Source organism: Bufo bufo, chromosome 2 (genome assembly GCF_905171765.1).
Source record: "Bufo bufo chromosome 2, aBufBuf1.1, whole genome shotgun sequence".
Lineage (NCBI taxonomy): Eukaryota > Metazoa > Chordata > Amphibia > Anura > Bufonidae > Bufo > Bufo bufo.
Genome location: NC_053390.1, coordinates 62,267,548 through 62,295,328, shown reverse-complemented (window position 1 = coordinate 62,295,328; position 27,781 = coordinate 62,267,548). Strand labels below are relative to the sequence as shown.

Genomic DNA, 27,781 nt, shown 5'->3' with positions numbered 1-27,781 from the left:
TTGAGCTGCAACTCCAAACGCAGCCACTACACATGGTACGGCGCTGTGCTTGGTATACTATGAAGAGGCCATGGCGCTCATCGGTGCTCTACTGCTTCTTCAAACAGCCGGTAGGCTGGTGTGCGCCTCATCATATATTAGGCGCATCCTCCGGCAACGCAGGGGATTTCAAGTGGGCCTTGATAAATCTCCCCCTAGGTGTCCATGTATTGTCTGGATGCCCGTTCCTCTGAATGGCCAGCTTGTAATGCCACCTTTCCCCTATGGTGCCCATTGCAGGAGAGAAGTCTGGCTGATACAACAGAGTAGAGTAGAATCATCGCCTTCTTTTTTCAGTGGGGTGTTAACTAGCAGAACATTGCTTTACTATTTATTGTCTTGCAGTTTTATGGGTTTTTTAATTCCTTGCAAAGCTGACTATTAATAAACGCTGTTCGTGCAGGTGAAAACCATTCTGAGCGGTGCACGACATGCATCCTACACGGGTTGCTCTCTCTTCCATCATCAGATACAGGCAAGGACAGTTTCTTGCCCTTCATTAATAACACATCGTTAAAGAAGCGGTAATCCATTACCGGTGACAGGCTATGGAGAAAATATTGTCTCCTTCCAAATAAGACCTATAGCGCGTGTTATACGTTTCATCCATTATCACTTCATATCAGTATTTGTACAGAACTGGCCGGCGCTCATTAGAAAGAACGCTCGCCCTATTAAATAGCAATTATAGTAATTCACGGCGTTTCTATTGGCTGGAGGCCCGAGCAGCTGTCAGCCTATCTCAGGATATGGAATCCCACTTTTAGGAAGCAATAAACGGCAGAAACAAAATGGAGGGCATGGCACGCATCAAATCGATTATTGGTTTTAGGCTCAAGGATAGTGTTGATAAGGGTCAAGAAAAAGGGGTCATAAAATGCCCTAAATCTACCATGTGCCTATGTGTCAGTCAGGAGATAGGCCACATGTGTCAAACATGTTGGGTGAATTATTTTCACATACGCTGCCTGCGTCATTTTCATAAATGTTGCTAAATTTGCTCAGTTTTAGTTATGATCTAAATTCTCAAAATGTGTCATATAAAATTTTCCATAGATCTGCAGGTTAATCTAATGAGCCTTCACAAACTTGGCACTGCTACATCAGCACCATTTCTGGTTTTCCTTACCCTCATCTTAAAGGGGTTATCCCATCTTAGACAATGGGGGCATATCGCTAGGATATGCCCCCATTGTCTGATAGGTGCAGGTCCCACCTCTGGGACCCGCACTTAGAAGGAGAACGGAGCGGAGAAAGTTGAGGAGGACGCACTGCGCATGCGCAGCCGCCCTCCGTTCATTTCTATAGAGCCACCGAAAATAGCCAAGTGCTGGCTCGGCTATTTCCGTCGGCCCCATAGAAATGAATAGGAGCGGTGGTCGCGCATGCGCGGTGCGCTCCCATTTACTTTAATTGGAGAGGCGGAGAGCTGCGCCTGGTGGTGGACGGACCCCGGGAAACCCGGGGTCCTCCAGCCACAACTCTGGAGGTGCGGGTCCCAGAAGTGGGACCCGCACCTATCAGACAATGGGGGCATATCCTAGCGATATGTCACCATTGTCTAAGATCGGATAACCCCTTTAATTCCTGGGTCTGAAGCTGGGTTAATGTTTGGTTCTGATTTTAACTCTTGTGGCTGATTTTATCCCCTGGTTCTAACTTGTGGTTCTGCTTACACATAAAAGCCATGGACACCCAATTTTTTTTTTTTTATAAATGCGTTAGAGTTCTGATCCTGTTTTTGATGTCTCTCGCTGATCTCCCCAAACCCTTCTCTTGGCACTCCAGATAGCAGGAGGTTGTACAAGAAATTATGTGGAGAGGAGCGAGAGAATGCAAGGAGGGCAGGTCACACATGCTGTAGATAGGAAAGAGCACTTTGTATGGGCAGGATCACATAGGATGTGCCAAGCAGATTACCCAGCGCAAACTACACAGGAGGATGGGAAACACAGACTCCTCAGCCTCAGCGTCATCACAAGTGAGAGGAGAGATCCCTTGTGAGCTGTAGAGGGGGAAATCAGTCCATGAATGAAGCTAGGATGATACATGAGAGCTAATGAAAGCAGCAGCATCCTAGACACACAGATCTCACATCAGACATGTCTTACACGTCCACATGAGAAAAGTCTGAAACGAGGAGTAGGTGGTAAGCTGCATATCAGGGGTCTGAAAATGAATGAAGATTACAAGGTAATCAGTAATGCAGAGATCTTTTTATTCCCTAACGTCAGAGCTGCCCATAGCCATTAAAGCGCTGAATGTAAGGCCTGGCCGGTTCTAGTTATGCCCTTGTGTGTGCATCATTGCTGATCAAATGTCCAGACCTTTCTTCTGGTTCTCTCACCTACTTCAGGCTAATCTTTGTCTGCTGACTTTGGTTGTACAACCAGTGTGATTCAGTACACTCCTACACTCCTCTGATGCACATTTCATGGTGATGAATGAAGCAAGGAAGCATGAATCCTGTGTTTCAGGTCATTTTTCAGAATACGTTGTAGTGTATGTGTGTACTTGAGGAATAGCACTATTTCTGGCCATTCTATGACTTGTATCTGACATATTTTAGCAGTTTTTTTCCTTTATAATCTTTCTATCATTTCTTTTTTATGAGCTGGTGGGTCAAGACTAGCTGGAAACATGTCTTTCCATACATAGGACATGGATAAGAGTCCATTCACATGATCGTATGCACTTTCCAAATTATGGTCCGTTTTTGCAGATCCGTAGTTCCTCAATTCTTTCCGTTTTCATTCCGTTGTACATCTGCATCCGTTCAGTTGTTCTGCAAAAAATTGAAGCTATATTTCCGTATGTACGGATGCGGACAGCACGCGGTGTATTGTCCGCATCTTTTACGGCCTCATTGAAAGGAATGGATCCGCATTCCGTGCCGCACAATTGCGGAACGTATGTGGACTCAAACATACGTTGGTGTGAATGGACCCTAAGCAGGAGAATCTGCTCCCTAACTCTCAGTAGTACACCCTGAGTAGCAGCACCTGTGTGGAGGACATTACACAGCAGAAATGAACAGTTTATATGTAATTGCAGTATTTCCAGTTAAGGCTGCTTTCACACTAGCGTTTTTTGCTGGATCCGGCAGGGCTCAGAAAAAACGCTTCAGGTTCTGATAATACAACCATCTACATCCGGTATGTACGGATCCGGTTGTATTATCTTTAGCATAGCCAAGACGGATCCATCATGAACTCCATTTAAAGTCAATGGGGAACGGATCCGTTTTCTTTTGTGTCAGATTGTGTCAGAGTTAAACTGATCCGTCCTCATTGACTTACATTGTGGGTGATGACGGATCCGTCTTGCTCCGCATCCCAGGACGGAAAGCAAACAGCAGCATGCTTTTTGGAGCATTCTGTTCAGTTACGTTTTGTTCCCATTGACAATATATGGGGACAAAACGGAAGCGTTTTTCTCCGGTATTGAGACACTATGACGGATCTCAATACCGGAAAATATAGACGTTAGTGTGAAAGTAGCCTAAATAATGCAGTAAATCACTTAATAGCCAGCAAAAGTCGCTGTTTCTGTGCCTATATTCAGCAGCCTTCTCCCCCTCCCTTCTCCATAGGCTCCAATGTAATCCAAACTTTCAGTGAGCAGGCAGCCTATCATTTGTTGCTTACATGTGTCACACTTGTTGTTGTTGCTAATGCTGCTGCTAATCTCTACTGTTGAGGGCTGGCTCTGAGCAGAATCAGTCTCCTTCCCCCCTCTGGCAGCTGACAATATAGTCCTTTACCCTGAGTCCTCTCAGCTGTACTGTCCTGTTACTTCAGTGGCTCTACTCCATTTCTGAGAATAAGGGCAGAAATCTATTTTTATTGGCTGTTCTGCAGTGAACAGAGGATCATTATGCAGAGACCTGGAGAGTGACTGAGCATGTGTGTCCCCCAGCACTCATTAGGTGGACGTGCACAATGCTACAGTGGTGCCATTCTATACATGCACCGTATGTGATAAAAGTTTTCGCCCGATATATTCTTTTGTTGTTTTTTTTTTTTTTTTTTTTTAACAGCATGTTCAGCATTATTCATAGTTATCTACTATACTGTATAATGAACGATATTTAATGGTGGGATAATCACTTAAATGCAGAACGTAACCTCTGCTATTTGTGTCCCAGACTCCTCCTGTCTGCAGTCTATAAAGTAGCTGTCTGATATCGACCATCATCATCCATATTAGCACCCAAGGTGCTGTTGTTTCTGTCACTTGGTCATCTAACGTTTATTACCCCACTTATTTCTACATCAGAAATGTTTCAGACATGCCAGAGTCGTCTTCTTAGGTTATAACCTATATTTTATAACGCTTTTGTTTTTTATTAAATGGGTTATGCCATGACTGATGTAAAAAATTAAAACCAGACATCATATAGTACATTACAATCTCTTTCTAACAAAGCTAGAACCAGCCCTGTACCTTACATAGATCGAGATCTCCCCATTCATTGCTCCAATCGATTTGCTAGATTTATTTCAGGCTAACAGCTCAGGGGCGTGTCCATTCTCAGGGTGTGTATCATTTCTGCACAGCTCAGGGGCGTGTCCATTCTCAGGCGATGCATCATTTCTGCACAGCCCCTGGGCGTGTCCATTCTCAGGGTGTGTATCATTTCTGCAGCAGCTCAGGGGCGTGTCCATTCTCTGGAGGTGTATCATTTCTGCAGCAGCTCAGGGGTGTGTCCATTCTCAGGGGATGTATCATTTCTGCACAGCTCAGGGGCGTGTCCATTCTCAGGGGGTATGGCCTTTCTGCCACAGCTCTCTCCCTGTAACTGCCACAGCTCCTAACAGAAGATATGGATGGTGGCAGTTCTAGATTTAAACTGTGCATGTGTGACCACCTCAGTGAGGTGGGTGGAGAAATGAGGAAAAGAACAAACAACAGGTGGCGCTATACAGATACTTTGTTTTGAATAGCTCAGTGGCTATACTAAATTGGTAATTACATGCAATTACAAAAGTATTCAGATCCGAGTGCTGGCTTGAAAAGGGTACAATATTTTTCGTGGCACCACCCATTTAAGTGTATAACAGTGTTTTCCAGTTCAAGTGCATAGTCCATTGTATATTTACTTACAGGAATTTCAAAAATTTCAGGAATTTCAAAAATTGTATTCCAATAAATATGGTTTTAAAGGGGTTTTCCGAGATTTTAATACTGATGACCTATTCTCTGATAACTAGGGGTCCAACAACCGGGACCCGTGCCGATCAGCTGTTCGAGAAGGCAGCAGCGCTCGCAGTAGTACCGTGACCTTCTCATTCTTTTTCCTAGGCCAGTGATGTCCCGTTCATCGGTCACATGGCCTAGGCGCTGCTCAGCCTCGTGGAAGTGAATGGGGCTGAGCTGCGATACCAAGCACAGGCGCTATGCAGTGTACGGTGCTGTGCTTGGTTACCATGGTAACTCACAGGAGCGCTAGTGCTTTCTCAGTCTTAAAATCTCAGAAAACCCTTTCAAGTTCTATATAAATATCCTGATTACTTACATGATAGTTAAGAAAAAGCCCAATGTTACCATATTACTATACCAAATTTGTTAGTAGTACTAAATTTAAATACTAAAGTACACTACTAAAAAGGTGGACAAGAAATAAGGAAAAGAACAAACAGTAGGTGGCGCTATGCAGATGCATTTTATTGAATAGCTCACTGGCTATACTTAAAGGGGTTGTCCGGGTTCAGAGCTGAACCCAAACATATCCCCATTTTCACCCCGGCAGCCCCCCTGACTTGCGCATCGGAGCAGTTCATGCTCCGATGCTCTCCTTTGCCCTGCGCCAAATCGCGCAGGGCAAATGCATTTTTAGGAGTTCCGGTGATGAACTGGGCTCTCCATGGAGCTGCCAGGAAGCCCGGTGACATCACCGGCACTGATTGGCGGGCTTTAGCGCTAAAGCCCGCCCACCAGAGCCGGTGATGTCACCAAACACACAGTGTCTTATGATAAACAAAATAGCCCTTGCCCTGCGCGATCTAGTGCAGGGCAAGGGAGCGCATCAGAGCATGAGATGCTCCGATGCTAGCCTCAGGGGGGCTGCCTGGGTGAAAATAAGGGTATGTACGGTTTCAGCTCTGAACCCAAACAACCCATTTAATTTTTGATTACATGAAATTACAAAAGTTTTCAGATCCAGGTGCTGTTTTAAAAAGGCTGAATAGTTTTTGTGGCACAACCCCTTTAAAAGAATATGTTTGGAAATATAGTCCATTGGTGACCGGAAGTAGCTAGCTTCTCCACGTACTTGCCTTTCATAATAATCCATATAGCTTGCAGCTAGTAAGACGAAACATGGAATTTATAACAGACAGTTGAGCGGAGACGCAGACCCTGAGAAGGTGAGCAACATATCGAGGTTTGTGCCAGCTCACTGAATGATCTGTACTTTACAAGATCCATCACAGCCTGGGCCATTTCCTGTGGCATTCCATGGACCGTGTCGTTCACACAGCACCGTCGATGCATGAGCCTCATTATACTTTACAAGATCGGCGCCTGGAAAAAAAAAGGCCGTTCAGCAATAAATTCTAGTGAAAACTATTGGAACAACAAAAACTTGAATAAAAAATTGAAAGCTCATTTCCCTGCACTCGTTTCTGGTTGTCTAATTACAGCACTAGTGGGGAAATAATTAGCTTCTCTGCCCTTTTAAATATACTAGATGATACACGAGATAAGAGGCAATAACACTTCATACTTTAATTAACTTCATAATTAATATCCTTCCTTACCGTGGCCCGATGCCGACTCCTTTCTTAGAATTTTAATGTCAGGTTCCCTTCTCGCGAGACATCAATAGACGTAGCAGTGCTGAATTTGTCCTGAAGTGTAACTAAACCTTTGATGAATATAAGAAGGGGCATCAGTGCTGATGAGGGCACTCTGCTTCTTTAGCTTTCATAGGGTATGTTTGACTTTTGGGATCCCATCTACTTGATCCCATTGTGGCTCCAAATGCCGAGCAGAGCCGATGAAAACCAAAGGGGCAGAGCACTCTGAGCATTCTTCGGTCCTGGAGGTTTTTTTTTTACTGATGACCCATCTTCTGGATAGGTCATCAGTATCTGATAGGTGTGGGTCTGACACCTTGGACCCCTGCTGATCAGCTATTTGAGAAGGCACTGGCACTCGCAGTAGCGCCACAGCCTCCTCTCTGCTCACCTAGCACAACGCCATACATTGTAGCGTAGAGCCGTACATAGCAGCTGTGCTTGGTATTGCAGCTTGACCCAATTTACTGCAGTTGGAGCACTCGATGGACAGACTCTGCCCTGTGACACCTGACGGACAGACTCTGCCCTGTGACACCTGACGGACAGACTCTGCCCTGTGGCACCTGACGGACAGACTCTGCCCTGTGGCACCTGACGGACAGACTCTGCCCTGTGGCACCTGACGGACAGACTCTGCCCTGTGGCACCTGACGGACAGACTCTGCCCTGTGGCACCTGACGGACAGACTCTGCCCTGTGGCACCTGACGGACAGACTCTGCCCTGTGGCACCTGACGGACAGACTCTGCCCTGTGGCACCTGACGGACAGACTCTGCCCTGTGGCACCTGACGGACAGACTCTGCCCTGTGGCACCTGACGGACAGACTCTGCCCTGTGGCACCTGACCGACAGACTCTGCCCTGTGGCACCTGATGGACAGACTCTGCCCTGTGGCACCTGACGGACAGACCCTGCCCTGTGGCACCTGACTGACAGACTCTTCCCTGTGGCACCTGACGGACAGACTCTTCCCTGTGGCACCTGACGGACAGACTCTGCCCTGTGGCACCTGACGGACTGACTCTGCACTATCGTTACGGACAAACTTAGTTTGGCTGCACGTTTAGTGTTGTAATCCTGAATAATCTCCCATTCACACATTATTTCTGTATTTTATTTTCTGCAGTTTTAGAATCCGTCCCCCAGAGCTCCAAAGAGAATTGCGCCCAGACAGGCTCAAGCCATGGCGCCAATCTTATAAGATTAAGATCGTGGCGACTGGAGGGTTGAGGAGAGAATATATATTGCTGGTCAGCTTTTTCAGTTTTCCCTGGACTAGCGATGTGAAGGAATCCGTCCTCTCCTCGGCACCTCCTTAGAATCTTGATCAGTCACCATTTAAGAGAAGAAAAGTGTTGCGCGACAGATCGTCTCCAGATACAAAGTTCCTTAAACAGTTTTATAATGAAAGAGATTAGGTAAAGATTGTATAAATTCTCTGAAGCTTTCGGTTGCTGTGGAAACTCTGAAAACACATAATACCGAGTATTTTCTACAGACATGTCTGATTTAAAGTTTAGGTTCTTGAGTTTGAAAAGGCTTTGATAGAGGCCCAGTGGGAATCTGGAAAGGGAGAGAGATGAAGGGAGAAAATAATGTTAGGCATACAATCACTGTAACATTTAATGCATACGAAACCATGCATCAGACGTTTCTGATGAGGAAAATATTTTTTAATTTGTTTAAAATTTCTTATGTAATCTACATCTTCCTCCATCATCTTCTCCCGTATGTAGCTACATCCCCCCTATACATGTAGCTACATCCTTCATATTTTCCTCCTTATTGTCCCCTCCCATATATACAGTATTATGGGGTTTCGCTCTGGTAGATAGGGTAAGCGGGCGCAGTACAGAGGCAAAATACAAGTTCTTAACTCAAAACTTCTGTGTTTATTCACACTTGGGGCAATTGCACAAAACAGCACGCAACTTTGCAGTCTTGGTGTTAATTCACACACAATGGAAAGTTCATATAACACAAGTCATCATGCTGGCAGTTCTGCCTCCAGTAGTCCACAGCAGGCTTTAGGGGGCCTGTTTCCCCAGAGTGCGGCTCTCAGCCCTCCAGCATGACACAAAGCCTCAGATCCCAAAAACAGAGACATCTCTGCTGAGCCCAGCTGCCTATTTAAGGACAGCTAGGTGCTGCCAAAACCCGGACCGGCACTTAAACTCCGGTCCAGTATTTGACCTCACCTGGCTGGAAATCAGCCCAGCCGAACATGCTGGGAGGAAAAATACCTGCCTTGCCAGACACAACCCCTCTCTGTGTCACAATATCTACATGTACCCTTATCCTCACTTCCCATATGCTGCACATATACATCTTTCTCCATATACCCCTTCTGCATATCTACATCATCCTCCATTCTTTCCTCCCATATGTATCTAAGTTGTCTTCCATCCTTCATTCCCCCCACATTTCTACATCTTCCTCCATCCTTTCCTCCAATATTTCTACATCTTCCTCCATCCTTTCCTATCATCTTTCTGCCTCTTCCTCTATCCTTCCAGCCTGTTTATATCTAAATCTTCCTCCATCCTTCCCTCCTGTAAAGCTACATCTTTATCCATCCTTCACTCTCATATAGCTACTATACATCTTCCTCCATTCATTCCTTACATATATCTACATCTTCCTCCACCCTTCCTCCTGTATTTATCTACATCTTCCTTCATCCTTCCATATCATGTTTGCATCTTTCTCCATCCTCCTCTCCTGTATACAGTATATCTACATTTACCTCCACCTTTCCTGTTGTATATCTACATTTCCCGCTTCCTTCCCTATCATACAGTATATCTACATTTTTATCCATTCTTTCCTATTGTACATCTTTCCTATTGTATCTACATCTTCCTCCATCCTTCCCTATTGTATATCTACATTTTCCTTCATCCTTTTCTCCTGTATATAGCTAAATCTTTAACCCCCCTTCTCTCTCAAATAGCTACATCTTCATCCACCCTTGCCTCCTGCATATACAGTATATTTTCTTCCATCCTTTCCTCCCATATGTTTACATCTTCCTTCATCCATCCCTCCCGTATATCTGTATCTTTCTCCATCCTTCCCTATCATATATCTACATTGGCTTCCATCCTTTCAAACCTTATTTCTACATCTTACTCCATCTGCCCATCCTGTGTATCTACATTTTCCTCCATTCTTCCTTCCTGTATATCAGTATTTTCAGCCATCCTTTTTTCTTGTATAGCTGCATCTTCCTCTATCCAACCTCCTCCCCTCCAGTATATCTACATCACCATCCAATGTTTTCTCTTATGTATCTACATCATCTTCCTCCTCTATCTATATTTATATACTCATTTCCTCCACCCTCCCCTCCTGCATATCTACTGTACATCTTCATCTCTCTGTCTCTTTAATGTTCCTTGCCCCTATGGTCTCCTATGATTGGATGCCATGGCTGTAGAGGGTTGATATATCGTACCTTCTTGAGGAACTTTCCATCAATCACAATGTCATTCCTAGATAAGTAGCAGAGTAACTCAATCAGCTTTGATTTTTTGGAAATTGTATCCGTTTTTCCTCTGATACAATTAGCACATCCTCTGCTAGTGACCTGCAGATCTCCCGAGAGTCGCTCTCTGTCCTTCATATGACTAAGCTCCTCCAGCTTTGTTGCACTCCCTTGTGTGCAATTATAGCTGTTATCTGTGTTTATTAGATGGTCTTGCTTGGAATTCTTTGTAAATGAATGTGGAGAACTATATTAAAAAGAGTGGGTGATGCTCTGACTTTGGGAGTGGCAATGGGTCGGTGTATTTAATAGACTCCATTAGGAAGATCAGCAGGAATACGCACTCTAGACATTTAATAGAAACTGAAGCAGATAAAAAAAAATGGAGTTCCCCGTAGTCATCGTTCACCTTGGGAATTCCAAATTAATATGATTTTTTGGCCGTGGTGTTGTATAATAGAGAGTAGAAAGACCATTGCTTATCAATGAAGGTCATGGCTCTGATGGAGTTCCCCGTAGTCATCGTTCACTTGGGAATTCCCAAATTAATATGATTTTTTGGCCGTGGTGTTGTATAATAGAGAGTAGAAAGACCATTGCTTATCAATGAAGGTCATGGCTCTGATGGAGTTCCCCGTAGTCATCGTTCACTTGGGAATTCCAAATTAATATTATTTTTTGGCCGTGGTATATAATAGAGAGTAGAAAGACCATTGCTTATCAATGAAGGTCATGGCTCTGAGTCCTCAGAGGTCCCATGAAATCACTTATATATACTAGAAGGCCAGGATACATTCATTGACTAAGTGGTGAAGAACGGTTTTGGACCCTTAAAGGGGTTGTCCCATCTCACTGTTTCCATGGGACTAAGTACTGACCTCAGGTGCCTAGCTTATTGAAACTACCAAGCAGGCCGTCCCTTCGCTGTTTCCCTTAGCTCCCATTGCAGTGAATGGAAAGTATGCAAATAGCATAGCACGACAAGCTATACTGTTTCCATAACTCGGAAGTTACAGAAGCACTATAGCTTGTTCTGCTATGCTGTTTACATAGCTCCCATTCACCCGCAATGGAAGCTGCACAAACAGCAGAGGTCCGCCTGACCAGCAGTTTTCCATAAGCCCAGCCACCTGGGGCCGGTACTTAGTCTCATTTTTCCACTGAACCGTATGTTTGTCATTGCCCTTCTTTGCTAGTAGCTTTGTATTTTGCATAATTACGTCTTTGGACATAATAGATGGTTGTTCCGTGTTTGGGACCTCTCTTTATTAGCCTTAGAGGGGATTTCTTGCGTTTTGGGGGAGGGGTATTCCCCCCCCCCCCTTCCTCAGGAGCAATGTGTATTGTATTGTATGTACACATTTCTCCTGAGGAAGGGGTGGAATACCCATCCACCGAAATGCTTTGAGCCTTTTATTATCTTCAATAAAAGGATTGATCAGAAGCTTGCGAGTGTGCTGCCATCAATCTTCATCATACTACATGTGATCCTGGCTAGGGGGGTTCGAACTCTTGCAGGTGTCTTGAGTTTATCCTGCAGACAATCCCCCCAGCGAAGTGAGTGCATACCTAATTTTTAATGATTTGGAATTCACAATATGTCATCAAGCAATATCACTATATCATAATTCAGTCTCATAGATACTGGAGACTGTTGTTTATTTTATTTATTTGGTCATATATTTATCCAATTGTGCTATAAATATCGGGACATCGACAAATTCTAACATTTTTGGTTCTATACACCACCACAATGGATTTGAAATGAAACAGATGTGCTTTAACTGCAGACTGTCAGCTTTAATATGAGGGTATTTACATCCAAATCAGGTGAACGGTGTAGGAATTACAACAGTTTGCGTATGTGCCTCCCACTTGTTAAGGGACAAAAGTATTGGGACAATCGGCTTCTCAGCTGTTCCATGGCCAGGTGTGTGTTATTCCCTCATTATCCCAATTACAATAAGCAGATAAAAGGTGCAGAGTTTATTTCAAGTGTGCTATTTCCATTTGGAATCTGTTGCTGTCAACTCTCAAGATGAGATCCAAAGAGCTGTCACCATCAGTGAAGCAAGCCATCATTAGGCTGAAAAAACAAAACAAACCCATCAGAGAGATAGCAAAAACATAGGTGTGGCCAAAACAACTGTTTGGAACATTCTTAAAAAGAAGGAATGCACTGGTGAGCTCAGCAACACCAAAAGACCCGGAAGACCACGTAAAACAACTGTGGTGGATGACCAAAGAATTATTTCCTGGTGAAGAAAACACCCTTCACAACAGTTGGCCAGATCAAGAACACTCTCCAGGAGGTAGGTGTATGTGTGTCAAAGTCAACAATCAAGAGAAGACTTCACCAGAGTGAATACAGAGGGTTCACCACAAGATGTAAACCATTGGTGAGCCTCAAGAAACAGGAAGGCCAGATTAGAGTTTGCCAAACGACATCTAAAAAGCCTTCACAGTTCTGGAACAACATCCTATGGACAGATGAGACCAAGATCAACTTGTACCAGAGTGATGGGAAGAGAAGAGTATGGAGAAGGAAAGAACTGCTCATCATCCTAAGCATACCACCTCATCAGTGAAGCATGGTGGTGGTAGTGTCATGGCGTGGGCATGTATGGCTGCCAATGGAACTGCTTCTCTTGTATTTATTGATGATGTGACTGCTGACCAAAAGCAGCAGGATGAATTCTGAAGTGTTTTGGGCAATATTATCTGCTCATATTCAGCCAAATGCTTTAGAACTCATTGGACGGCGCTTCACAGTGCAGATGGACAATGACCCAAATCATACTGCAAAAGCAACCAAAGAGTTTTTGAAGGGAAGAAGTGGAATGTTATGCAATGGCCAAGTCAATCACCGGACCTGAATCCGATTGAGCATGCTTTTTTACTTGCTGAAGACAAAACTGAAGGGAAAATGCCCCAAGAACAAGCAGGAACTGAAGACAGTTGCAGTAGAGGCCTGGCAGAGCATCACCAGGGATGAAACCCAGCGTCTGGTGATGTCTATGCGTTCCAGACTTCTGGATTTGCAACCAAGTATTAAAAGTGAAAGTTTGATTTATGATTATTATTCGGTCCCATTACTTTTGGTCCTTTAACAAGTGGGAGGCACATATGCAAACTGTTGTAATTCCTACACCGTTCACCTGATTTGGATGTAAATACCCTCAAATTAAAGCTGACAGTCTGCAGTTAAAGCACATCTTGTTCGTTTCATTTTAAATCCATTGTGGTGGTGTATAGAGCCAAAAATGTTAGAAATTGTGTCGATGTCCCAATATTTATGGACCTGACTGTACATTTGTTTCCATTCTATTCTTTAAGACCTTTTGCCATTTACTCATTTTGCCACCTATCATTCTGTCCACCAACTTAAGTGCCTTGTATCAATTCCTTCATCAATCCATCTTCATATATCACTGAAGGATAGAAATATACCCAGTAAACTGAGACATCTTTTGTCTCCAATGAGTTTCCTTTTACTCTTGGTTATTCTAAAAACAAAAATAAACCAAACCTATCTCCTTTAAGAACTGCAGGGAGTGGCGCTTCTCTTTGGGGCTTCTACAAGGTTAACCAATGAGTACAAAGACCCACCATGGATGGCCGCTCAGGGGGCCCTGCCCTTGAGAGCTTTCATACATGCCCATGGACTATGCAACACCAGGTACTGCTGGGGCACCTCCCACTGTTGGTCAACCTCTTATATGTGAAAGATCAAACAACCCGGACAACCCCTATTATGCATCAGTGATTATGTGTTATTACAGGGTGAAGCACTAAAGGGAGTCAGTCACCTCCAAAATTGGTTTCAAAGTAAGCATACCGCCATGTAGGCTAGGTGTCCTTAAACTAACCCTCTCTTTTTTATGTACATCTGGTCCTTTCATCCTGGGCAATGCTTCTGCACCAAGCGGAGAGGCCCTGCCCATGGTGCACCGCAAACCTTATTTGCATAAATAAAAAACAGAAGCATCTCTTAGGATTTGAAGCTTGGGTTTTCACAAGAAAGGTATGGTTATGTTTTGGGGCCTTTACCCTACATGGCGGTATGCTTACGACTGGTACTGATTTTGGACAGAGAAATTTTTATTTGCACTGTAAACAGTCACTTGATATTATGGGATTGGTTTAACCTTTGCTTGTTTCGTGGTTTTCTTTTATCTTTTTAGGTACTCCAACTTGATCCTAATCTTTTCTCCCTGATGGTTGATGCCAACATACCAGACATTGCGCTAGAGCCAGACAAGACTGTCAAAAGGTAAATGGTGCAGCTTTTCACACTTTACTGCTTGTTCCTGCTGTGACAATGATTCCACAGGTATAAGTCTAAGGAAATATGTTGCATCTCACACTCAAATCCACCTGGATTCTGCTTACAATACGCCCTTCTGTTATTATAAATGGGAGACCCCGCACTATAGTTTATATAGTGCACTTATGTCCATGTGTAGTATTGAAATACGGCGCGGTGTGTAAAACAAAAATTAAAATAAAAATAAGCCGAGTTCACACATCAGTCATTTGGTCAGTTATTCCCATCATGTTAGGGCCCTCGCACACAACCGTATGCCCTCTGAGACATACGTCCGTGAGCGGGCCATATGTCCCCGCAGCGGGCATTGATCGTGCGCACGGAGCGCACAGCATCATAGATTACAAGTGCTATTGTCCCGCACTCATAAGATCATATGAGGGCCGACAGTCGTGTGCAAGGGCCGTTATTGTGAGCCAAAGCCTGTGGTGAAGCCAACTCAGAGCTCAGGTATAATAGAAAGATCTGCACCTGTTCTTTGTTTTTGACCCGCACCTGGTTTTGGCTCCCAATAACTGATGGAACTAACTGAAGTGTGAACTTGGCCTAAAGTGGTGTGTCAGTCTATGGCATGTACAACAGCATTTCAGATTTCTGCTGTGGTCTACATGGCGGATTTTTTTTGCATCAATTTTTGCTGTGTGCACATACTCTACAGGTGGTGACTCTCCTTGTGGAGATACAGATAGTTGGGAGTCTTTAAGCTCTTTTCACGCTAGTGGAAAAATCCTTCCGGCAGAGGAACAGCCTATCGGAAAACATCATATCCAACATATCTAAAAAAAGCCTTGTGTGCCGCCAGGCCCCATTAACTACAATGAGACTCGGCCTGTTTTCGGCATTATTGCCAGGATTCGGACAGACAAATACCTCTGGCTGGATCACTGCCATGTCTCATTATAGTCAATGGGCTCTGGCGCTGTCAGGTAGTACCCAGCTATGTCTTCCAGTAGAGTGTTACTGCTAGTGTGAAACTAGCCTTAGGGATGTGCCCTCTGGGGAAATATGCAAATTAGCTCTCCTCCAGAAAGAAGACAACTGTCTCTCTGATGCCACCTATAGGTACCTCCTATGTTAACGCTGGCTGCATTTGTGAGTTATCGACTATGTTCTGGTCCTCAGCTGTCACTCTTACTCCCAACTGCATCTTCATGTGTGCGGACAGGAAGTCAGTTTCTCACTTTTTTCCTATGAGAACTTAAGTATGAGTCTTATAGGAATTAATGGAGAAACTGACTTCCTGTCCGCGTATAAGACAGTGTTTGTCAGTTGGAGAATCAGAGTGTCAATCACATGACACAGCCGAGGATCGTTGGGAGAGGTTACCCTAACTGGTATAAAAGATTACCTTCACTGCAGTTTACATAATGTACTTTTCTAATGGGCCAGGGAATAAAACATTTTGTGGGAGTGCTCCTTTAGGGTCCATTCACACCCTCCGCAGAATGGGTCCGCATCCACACAGTGTGCGGTCCGCATCTGCATTTCCAGAGTGCGCCCCCGATCTACCGGTCCGCGGCTCCGGAAAAAAAAATAGAACATGTCCTATTCTTGTCCGCGGACAAGAATAGGCAGTTCTATGGGGGTGCCAGCCGGGTGTATTGCGGACAGACGTGTGAATGGACCCTTAATGTACTTTTCCTACACGTCTCCTACCCTCTCCTCATTATACTGTATGTAACTCTATACAGAGATTTCTGCTTTGGTCTAGCATGCCTGTCTATAGTACGAGCCTCCAGCAAACCGTGCACTGCCTCTTCTTCTTCATAAACCCAGTTTACAGCCATAGTCAGTGCTTGGTGCCCCAGCTCGCCCTCTGTGGGTCTCATCCGCATTACTTACCATTAGTGTAATGAATAGCGAACATTGCTCTTATTGTAAATACTGCTTCTATTAGAGAAACATTGGGGGCGATGTGTTTATGCCGTCTCACCCTGTGAGTATTTTCTCCCCTATGCTGCATGTGCCGTATACAGGCCGTTCACCTGGCAGGTCAGGCTCATAACCTCTCCTCCCAACACATGTACGGTATATGTGGGCACAGGGACTTAATAGGGCGCTTTTCTCAGACTCCATATTTTTCCCTGTATTTATGGTAGAAGAATTAGTAGAACTGTTGTAATAGGTTGTTAAATGTTTTAAAGGGGGTATTCCGGTTGTTGGAAGTTATCCTCTATCCACAGGATAGGTGATAACTGTTAGATCAATGGGAGTCCTACCATTGTATGGGAGATCAGAAATAGTCAAGTACAGCGCTCAGCTATCTCCCTGAATTCCCATAAAATGAATGGAGCAGCCGCACGCACGACCACTCTGTTCATTTTCAGGGGGCTGCAGAAGGTACAGGCCCCCTGTTCTCATGAACGGTGGGGGTCCCAGCGGTTGCCTTCTGGTAGTTTGCGTTGAAAAAGTCACAGTAGGAGGTAAACAACATTTTCATCTGTACATAACAAGTAATTATCGTTTAGTTTTTACCGTGTTATCAGGCAGTTTCTCCCCTGAAGTGCACATTTAGCCACCCCCTTGAGGTGTACATTTATCCACCCCTTTAGTTTGTACATGTAGCCCTCCCCCTTGACTTGTAGGTGCAGACACTCTCTTGATTTCTACGTTTAACTGCCCCCTTGAGTTGTACATTTAACAGCCCCCTTGAGTTGTACGTGTAGCTGCCCCCTTGACTTGTAAGTGTAGCTACTCCCTTGACTTGTAAGTGTAGCTGTCCCCTTGACTTGTACGTGTAGCTGCCCCTTTGACTTGTACGTGTAGCTGCCCCTTTGACTTGTACGTGTAGCTGCCCCTTTGACTTGTACGTGTAGCTGCCCTTTGACTTGCACGTGTAGCTGCCCCTTGACTTGCACGTGTAGCTGCCCCCTTGACTTGCACGTGTAGCTGCCCCCTTGACTTGCACGTGTAGCTGCCCCCTTGACTTGCACGTGTAGCTGCCCCCTTGACTTGCACGTGTAGCTGCCCCCTTGACTTGCATGTGTAGCTGCCCCCTTGACTTGCACGTGTAGCTGCCCCCTTGAGGTTTACATTAATGGGGTTGTCTAAGTCAAGTGCATCCTTTCCCTGGAACAGTGACTGTGATGAAATACCCACCCCTCTTCTCCTGCCGACGCTTGCAGCGTCGTGCTCTGGTCCTGTACCGCCGAATGCTTCCTGGCTGCAGCATTGACATTCTGTGCACACAGGCCACCATGCAGCCAGTCACTGGCCTCAGCAGTATACGGGATATGACTGCTGAGGCCAATGATTGGCTGTAGCAGTAACATGGTTTGTACAAGACATCGCTACTGCATTGAACCCAGTGTGCCTGCACTTCTTCACCTAACATGGTGCAGATGCAGCCTAATAAAGTGGGGTACGTCGAATCACATGACCCTCTTGCAGCCAGCATTTCACAGTAGAAATTAGCTTTTGGCAGGGGATGGCTTCTGTTCACGACCGAGAACTTATCTTATTATGAAGTTGCCTTGTTCCATTGCTCGGCGCCCACCACTTACACATGCAGCCGGCTTCTGCAGCTCAGTGTTTAATCTGCGCTTGAAAAGAGAGTTCATGACTCTATTAATAAAGGAGCCCGAAAGGAAGCCTTTCATTTCAGTAAACAGATTATTAGAAGTCAGGGTAGACACTTTACATAGCTGTGAATAAGAAACAGTAATCAAGAACAAGGCCTGGTAAGGAGCCGCTCCGTGCCCGGGATTACAATGGGAAACATCAGACATTAGGAAGATGGAAAGAGAACATTACGCTCTAAAATTACACTTCCCAAATATTTCCCCCACCACCCATAGCCCAGGAGCCGTGTTTTATCTTTGTATGACACTTGATACATGTTTGTAGAATATTTCTCTCCGTTCCGTTTTAGCATTGCACTTAAAGGGGTTATGCCATGATGTATGTAAAATATGAGAATCCCGATTAATTCCTCACTCAGGGATGAGACGTGGGCCCCATGGCTTTCTCACTCTAGCTATGTTCCCTCGATACTTTTGTTTTACCCTTGTTCAAAGAAGAGGAACAACAGTGGTGCCGGAGAGAATGTTGCTTTCTACTCGTTTTATTTTGTTTTCTTTTATTTGATACCGTTTTTGTTTACTTATTTGCCTATTGGTGACTTGATGATCTTTTCTAGAGATGAGCGAAGTATGGAAAATTTGATTCGGCTGCTTCGCCGAATTGTACAAAAAAAATCCGCTTTGTGACGAAGGACTTTGTCACCAAGCGCATTTCTTTGTAAGTAGTGGGTTCAATGACAGAGAGCGATTGGGCCGCTCCCCATCATTCTACCCCTCAGATACCGCATTCATAGCTGATCGCAGCATCTGATAGGAATAATACAGTATACATTTTAATTTTTTTAAAATAATACTTACCTGAACCATTTGCTCACGACAGGCCGGCCGCCGCCATCTTGCTTGAAGGTCTGACACAAAATCTCACGTGGCCCGAGATGATGTCATCACGCCGGCTGGCGCGGTGACCTCATACATCACTGCCCGTGGGATTTTATCTGAAATCTTCAAGCAAGATGGCCGCTGCGAGCAACTGTACCGTATTTTTCGCCCTATGAGAAGCAGCAGCCCATAAGACACACCTAGGTTTTAGAGGAGGACAATAGGAAAAAATATTTTTCATTGGACCTCAGATCAGACCCCCGATGTTAATCAGAATTCAGCTTACAGCCCCAATCAGACCCCCAATGTTAATAAGACCCTCAATCAGACCTCAGATCAGACTCCCATGCCTCAGATCAACCCCCCAGCCTCATTGGATGCAGCCCCCAGCCTCATTGGATGCAGCCCCCAGCCTCATTGGATGCAGCCCCCAGCCTCATTGGATGCAGCCCCCAGCCTCATTGGATGCAGCCCCCAGCCTCATTGGATGCAGCCCCCAGCCTCATTGGATGCAGCCCCCAGCCTCATTGGATGCAGCCCCCAGCCTCATTGGATGCAGCCCCCAGCCTCATTGGATGCAGCCCCCAGCCTCATTGGATGCAGCCCCCAGCCTCATTGGATGCAGCCCCAGCCTCATTGGATGCAGCCCCCAGCCTCATTGGATGCAGCCCCCAGCCTCATTGGATGCAGCCCCCAGCCTCATTGGATGCAGCCCCCAGCCTCATTGGATGCAGCCCCCAGCCTCATTGGATGCAGCCCCCAGCCTCATTGGATGCAGCCCCAGCCTCATTGGATGCAGCCCCCAGCCTCAATGGATGCAGCCCAAGCCTCAATGGATGCAGCCCCCAGCCTCATTGGATGCAGCCCCCAGCCTCATTGGATGCAGCCCCCAGCCTCAATGGATGCAGCCCCCAGCCTCATTGGATGCAGCCCCCAGCCTCATTGGATGCAGCCCCCACCCTTATTGGATGCAGCCCCCAGCCTCATTGGATGCAGCCCCCAGCCTCAGATCAGATAAAATAAAAAATCCACTTACCTCCCCTGCTCCTGGACGCTGCCGCTCCTCACCGCCCGCGCTCTTCTTCCTCCTGCTGTCGGCTGTGCTGTGAACTGGCGCGCACAGCGTGAGGTCACAGAGCGCCTTCACGCTGTGCGCAGCCACTGCACAGCCGACAGCCGAGGACCAGGAAGGGGTGAGTACAGAGCCTTCACCACTTCCTGGTCCTCCGGTACTAATAAACGCTTCCATAATGGAAGCGCTCATTAGTATTCAACCCCATAAGACACAGGTACATTTTCCCCCCACTTTGGGGGGGGGGTGAACTGCGTCTTATGGGCAAAAAAACAGTATGTAGGTAGGTGTTGTTTTTTTTTTTTTTTTTTTTTTTTTTACACTATTTCAGGTTAAATCGATTTGCCACCACAAAGCATGAGGAAATTTGGCTTCACAGTGAAACAAAATTATCCTGAAATTTGGAATTGAAGTCCACGGGGACTTCGATTTGCTCATCCCTAGCCTTTTAACTGTATCCTGCTCTTCTTTACCCCATTATTTGTAATTTTGACTATTTTAAGCTTGGTTCTATTGCTGACTGGCAAACAGGCCTGGTCCTTACATATTCAAATCTGGTTTGCACACCAGAATCGGAATCTGTACCTTGCTGTTTTATTACATGCAGAATGTCAGGTACAGTTTTGTAATTCTTGTTATCTTGAGTTCACAAATTCAATAAAATGAATAAAAAATGAGAATCCTATAGTACATGACAGTAGCATTCTAACAAAGCTAGAACCAGCCCTGTACCGCACATGGATCCAGAGATCTCCATATCACTGCTCCAATTGCTCCGCTAGATTATCTTCATCCTTGCAGCTCAGGGGAGATGTCCTTTCTGCTGCAGCTCTCTCCCTGTAACTGCCACAGGTTCTAAGGGAACATATGGCTGGTGACAGTTGAAGATTTAAACTGAGCGGGTTCCACCAGCTCAGTGAGACGGACAACAGAATAAGAAAAGAGCACACAGCAGGTGGCGCTATACAGAAACACTTGATTAAATAGCTCACTGGATATACAACATTTATAATTACATGAAATTACAAGATCCAGTTGCTGGTTTGAAACCTGTAAAATATGTTTGTGACACAGCCCCTTTAAGTCCTCATGCACACAACGGTATATATTTTGCAGTCCACAACCTGCAAATCTGCAAAATAGGGATACTGACCATGTGCCATCCTCATTTTTGAGGACTTATTGATCTCATTGTGTCCGTGGACAGGATTTTGCACACCAAAATAGGAAGTATTCTATAATTTGCAGAACAGACATACGGATGCGGATAACACACAGATTTCATTCATTCCCACTACACACATACTTGCTACTTTCTGTCTGTCACATAAAATCTTTATAAAATGGGGCGCATGAGCACTTTTCAACCAAGTGGATGCACGCAGAGTGAGCTCTACACCAGAAGCTGATTCGGACGTCTTTTAGCACTATTTTTCAGCTCCACTAGCATTCATCCTTCTGCTACAGCTTCAAGAAGATGACTAAACAAAAAAAAGACGGCAGGAGCAGGGCTTCACAGTCATTTTCACAGTCTGTTCCTGCCATCTTCTCTATGCTCTTGGCATCCAAGATGGCGGAATACCCGCCCCCCCCCCCCCTGCTAGCAGTGAAGACTCAATCCTGCCGTCGCCACCCTCTATTGTCCCTGCCTCTCCCCCACCGATCTCTCATTATCCAGATGACCTCCTCAACAATATCAAGCAGGTATTTAGAGAGGAATTATCGGTCGCAGAGTTCACGAGACAGATACAAGATCTGGGGCAGAGGGCTGACTGACGTCGAGGTGAAGGCCGAGAGTTTGGTCGATGATATAGCAGCAGACCGCAGGGACATTGATGATCAAAGCAGGTATTTCAAGAGGAATTATCCCTAACGGTCGCAGAGTTACAAGACAGATACAATATCTGGGGCGGACATCGAGGTGAAGGCCAACAGTATGGTCGATAATATAGCAGCAGACTGCAGGGACATTGATGATCAGGGTCTTAAACTAAAAGCCCTGGAGTTAAAACTGGAGGACCTGGAAAATTGCTCCAGACAGGCTAACCTTCTTTTTTGTGGAGTTCCTTAGTCGACCACCGCCCCGTCCAACATGGCAACCTCTCTTTTTCAGGCTCTGTACCCCCACCTGGACATTACACTCTTCCACATTGATAGGATTAGAAGGCATCTGACCAAACCCCAAGAAACCTTGACCTCCCCAGAGATGTGATCTTGAAGCTCCACTATCCGGAGGTACGGGAGCAGATCCTGGGTGCAGCACGGAATCTGCCAGCACTTCCAGCCCTACCAACCTCTGAAGATACAGAGGCCCTAAATAGGGAGGGAATCCCCTTGGCTTCCCTACAGCCTATGCCTCAGCGAACCCCACGATCGGCCAGATCGTGGACCCAGGCCTCGTGGCCTGTACATCAGCCTGCCCCTGTCACGTGACCCGCTGGTTGAGTGAAGACTTCTCCATGTTATTTTCACCCTCATGGGCTTCACTAGTTCTACTGGTCTAGGCCCTTTGTTTTACTGGTCTTGGCGCATTAAAATAGCCATGTTTCCCAGACACCCCCCCCCCCCCCCCCCCGACCATAGATATCATTGGACCTGGATCGGGGCCTATATCTCTACCAGCCCACTGCAGGTTCAGGCAAGTTTTAGCCTACAGCTGACATCCTTTCTTTACCTAAGGACAGCAGCACATAATTGGGCCTTCTTCACCTCAAGATTGGTTTGCATCAATTTAGTTATGGACTGCATATGGCTTTTGCTGTTTCTTTTTAGTGGTTTGGATGTCCAGGGTTTACCCTTTTTCTTTTTTCCTTTTTTATATTCTTTTTTTCTTTACCATGTCCTTGAAACCAAACTCTGTTTCGGTTCCAACTGGTACCTCAGAACGAAGCCAGGTTATGCAAATCACTTAGGCAGGAAATGACCCTTGGTCTAGGAAGTGTCTTCAGCCATTTTAGATTGCTATTCTCTATGGATGCAGCCTGTCTTCTTCTCTCCCAGGAGCTTGAGACATCATCACCTGTAAGTGCCTTTCTGTTGTATTAGCAGTTATTATGCTATACTAGTGATTCTATGTGTACTGATATGTTGTCATTGTATTCTATTGCAGTTTCACAAAATAAAATAGAATAAAGTTCGATTCCTCTAGTAGACAACACAAGCAGTGGGCTTCTGTTAACTGGAGTCTCGGACAAGTGTTTAGATGTCCTTTTAGAACCACACATAGTCAGTATTTTGAGAGCGGAACACTACCATAAGTTATGAATGAATTGCTATTAGCCTTCAGTAAGGGTACAAAGGGGAGGTCACCAGTTAGGGGCGTGTACCTGCACAGACTCACACTATCCAATCAGTGCTGCCATTTTCAGACCGTGCAGGTACACGCCCCCAGCGTGTTACCTCCCCTCTGTACCCTTACTGAAGGCTAATAGCAATTCATTCATATCTTCCTAGTAGAAATAATAAAGGAACGGCACAACATAGAGCCATAAGAATAGATGCTCCAGAATTGTTATTACATGGGGCATGTATGAAGCTATTAAAACAGGCGTGTCAGGAGCGGTGACAGGTCCCTTTTAAAGTGTTTTTTCCACTTTTGCTGAATAATTTGGTAATTGATTTTTAAAGTCACACGCAACTTCGCGAATAACTAACTTTGGCTCATCGGAGCCCATACATTCTAAGATGGATCTCCGAACAGTATTGATCTGAGTTTTGAACAAGCGACTTTGGATGTAACATCCGAAGCTCCCTTCGCTAAACACTACTGATGACCTATCACGGGTTAGATCATAAGTGTCTGATCAGTGCGGTCCAACCCAATGGGTCCTGTACGGACCTGCATCTGTATTTTGCAGAATCTGCAATTTTCAGACTGCAAAAACGGATACGGTCGTGTGCAGGAGGCCGTCGGGGGGAGGGGGGAGAGTCATATAGACTGTTTCACTGGACAGAGAGAGAAGGGAACTCATGGCAGACCCTGGGGGGAAGGAGGAATCGCACACTTGTCAAACATCAGTGTCTGTAGGTGCAAGAGAGAAGAGATCCATCATTGGCATTTAGCAGTCTCGTCAAAATCATTGTTTACCAGTTACAAAGGAGAAGAGATCTGCCATGGGCTTTAGAAGGGGAAACTAATACATTAATGAAGCAGTGCTGATACATGAGAGCTATTGGCGGGCAGCAGGCATCCTGGACACACTAATCCAGCATGTATTACTGAGAGGTACAAGTCTGACCTTAGGAGCAGGTTGCAAACTGCGTATCAGGAAATCTGAAAATAAATGAAGTGAGTATTGCAGACTGAAACATTGTGCAACTTTTTAATTTATGATAACCCATAAATATTTTCCCTTCCCTTGCTGCTTTTTCCCTTCCACCTGCTCCCTGCCACTCGGTTCTCGGTTCTGTTGGTGCCAAACCAGTCTTTTACAGCACTTCTGGTCCCCGCATGTCTTCCTGCACAGACGGGGTCATGTGCGCTGCTGTCGTCAATAACCAGCCTCAGCAGTAATGTGTGCTAAAGTGTCAGGGTTTGGGGGGGGTACTCATGACTCCGATGCAGTTAAGCTAGTACTCTCTGCTCTGCACTGATGAGGGTCAATCACCCCGAAACAGCTGTCTGCAGATGGGGTGCTGGCTTATTTAATATCTGAGTCATGTCTCAAGGTCTATTTAAAGGGTCGAACATTGACTTATAGGACAACTGCCTTACATCTGGTGGCAATAGAGGCAGAGCTTGTTATGAGCTCATTTTTTATCGTTTTCTTCCTCAAATTCCTGAGGAGCATGTATTTGCCTATGAGCCTCCTCATGCCGATTAGGGCGCTCTCCCCAAGGAGAGATAGTACCCCCCAAATCCTGACTTATGCCTCTCACCCAATTAAGCCATTACTCTCTCCTCTGCACTGCTGAGGGGCAATCACCCCGAAACAGACATCTGCAGATGAGATGCTGGCTTATTTAATATCCGAGTCATATCTCAAGGTCTATTTAAAGGGTCGAACATTGACTTATAGGATAGCTGCCTTACATCTGCTGGCATTAGAGGCAGAGCTTGTTATGAGCTCATGCATCCCTTTTTTTTTCCTAAAGCAGCACATGACTCCTGGATCACATGCTGTTTGGGGACATGTCACCTGTGAGGCCCTTCATTTGGTGCCGGAGTGCACAGAACCCCCCGTAAGCTTTATTTAGATGAGTCGACGAGCCCCTTGTGACTACATAGGAGCTAAAATAATTGTAGCTTCCTATATGTAATGCATCATACCTTCCTGCTCCTGGACATATAATAGTCTCTGCTGTGCAGATCTTACACATAAAGGCTATAATGAATGTGCTGGATGATCAGATGCTTCAGATCTTTCTCACCTGCTGGAACTGCAGACACAAACTGTTCCAGCTCTTAACAGGAAAACAGTTCCCACACAGCGCAGCCGTCTCTCTGCAGTCGAGGTGTAAATGAGTGCAGATTTTATGGGGAGTAAAGCGATGACTCAGATCCCAGAGCGGGACGAGACGAGTCAGATCACCGCTGATTACCTGCTCATCCACTGCGCTCTATAACCCTGCGCAGTGCACACCACAAGTCACAACAAGAAGCACAATGAATTTCTATGTATAAATTCCTGTACTTCCAGAACCCAATAAGCTGGCATTCACTGTTCTTTTTTTTTTTTTTTTTTTTTTTATTCTCCAACATCTAACATCTAGCATCTTTGTTCCAGTTATACTTCTGTTAATTTGTTAAAATTGTGCTGTTCACTTTAGCTATATCTACACATTCAAAGGGGACCTGTCACAAGAAGATTTCAACACAAAAAACTTGAAGCATTAGTCTAGTGGGATCAGTAAACAAAAGAAGCGTTACTCACCCCACCGATCTCCCGCTCGCCTAACTGATCTCCGCTGTCTGGACCTAGCTCGACATGATGATGTTAAAAAATGCAGCATGCTAAACATGTTGTCATTTGTTTGTTCTGTGGATCTCAAAATTTTTTAGAAAAAAAAAATACCACAAAAAAGTTGGGAGTTGGACCCCACCTATTTGTCCCCACTAGGTACTTGGAACCGATCTCGAGTTTGGCAATGTTTTTTTACAATAGAAATTGATTTATGAATTTATTATGCAAAGTCTTAACTTCGGCTCATAGGAGCCACTACCATTCTGATACTCGCTCCGTCCGGTATTCAAGCAAAGTATTATGCGAATCGACTTTCGGATGTTTGTGCTCTGGCTGCAATAAAAGTATAATAGAAAATGAATAGGCACAGAAGGTTGTCCAAGAACTTCATGGTGTTACATGGTGGCCGTTTACTTAGGATGTCCTTGCCTCCATTTGAGTCTTTAGTAATACAGTACAGTTATTGTCACATATATAGAAGGTTATTAAGCTGTTTAACAGGAACCTGACCTTTAAATGCTGCAAATCTCTAATTTTATAGAAAGTTATGGTGTCCTCTTTTATGTTTTATGGATTCCAACTTCATCAAGGTTGAAAAGCTGCAGCCGTAACAGAGATCTTTCTCGGGAGCCTTAATTACCTTTACAGTGATATAAGGGTGCGCGCACACGCTGCAGATCTTGTTCTGAATGAGGTGACGTTCAGTCGCGGAAATTTCTGCAACACAATCTGCAGTGTGTGAGCGCACCCTAAGGGTGGGTGCACACCATGTGGTCTACGCACGTTTTTTTCTGTGTGGATTTTGTGTGAAAACCACAGCGTAATACAGTACCAGCAAATTTAATGAGATTTCATAAATCTCACGTACACTTTGCTTCTTTTTTTTTTGTATGGATTTTAAAATCCTCAGCATGTCAATTGTTTGTGCGATTCCACACCTTCCGTAGAGGGATTTCACCATAGATTTCAATAAGGTTGTTTACATGATCAGAAAAAAAACACGAAATTCCACACCAAAAACTGCATAAAAACCACAGAAAAGAAATGCACAATAAATAATGCGGTTTTGGTGCAGATTTTTATACAGAATTTTCTGCACATAAATCTGCAGCATCTCAGTGCACCCTATGGGTAATGTACACATTCCGGATTTATGTGCGCAATCCGCCCTGAAATCCGCAAGTGTTCGCAGGGAAATCTGTGCAGTCAATCCGCATCAATTGATGCGAATTTTACCTTATTTTTCGCCCATAAGATGCACCAAGGTTTTAGAGGAGGACAATGAGAATTATTTTTTTTTTTTCGTTAGATCTCTGGTCAAAACCACCAATCAGACCCCCAATGTTAATCAGACCTCAGCTGACAGCCCCAGTAAGGACCCCCAATGTTAATAAGATCTCAAATCAGACCCTCAATCAGACCTCAGCTCAGACCCCTATGTGAATGACCCCAAATCAGACCTCAGATAAGAGCCCCATGCCTCTCAATCAGCCCCCATATGCCTCATATCAGCCCCCCATTACCTGTTGCCAGCCCCAGTAGCCTCTCTTCAGCCTCCATTACCTCTTATTAGCCCCCAGCACCCTCATGTCAGCCCCCCTTGCTTGTCACCAGCCTCATGTCAGCCCACATTGCTTGTCACCAGCCTCATGTCAGCCCCCATTGCTTGTCACCAGACTCATGTCGGCCCCCATTGCTTGTCACTAGCTCTTGTCAGCCCCCATTGCTTGTCACAAGCCTTATGTCAG

General features: G+C 45.1%; 1 protein-coding gene across 1 annotated transcript in view; it reads left to right on the top strand.

Annotated features, from left to right (window-relative positions):
- The window catches only part of PIK3C3 (phosphatidylinositol 3-kinase catalytic subunit type 3), a 180,502-nt gene that overhangs the window by 113,163 nt on the left and 39,558 nt on the right, over window positions 1-27,781 (top strand). The window contains exon 23 of the mRNA XM_040421158.1: window positions 14,516-14,603. Within this exon, the coding sequence (XP_040277092.1) occupies window positions 14,516-14,549 (34 nt within the window). The 3' untranslated portion in view covers window positions 14,550-14,603. The remainder of the gene's footprint in view (window positions 1-14,515; window positions 14,604-27,781) is intronic.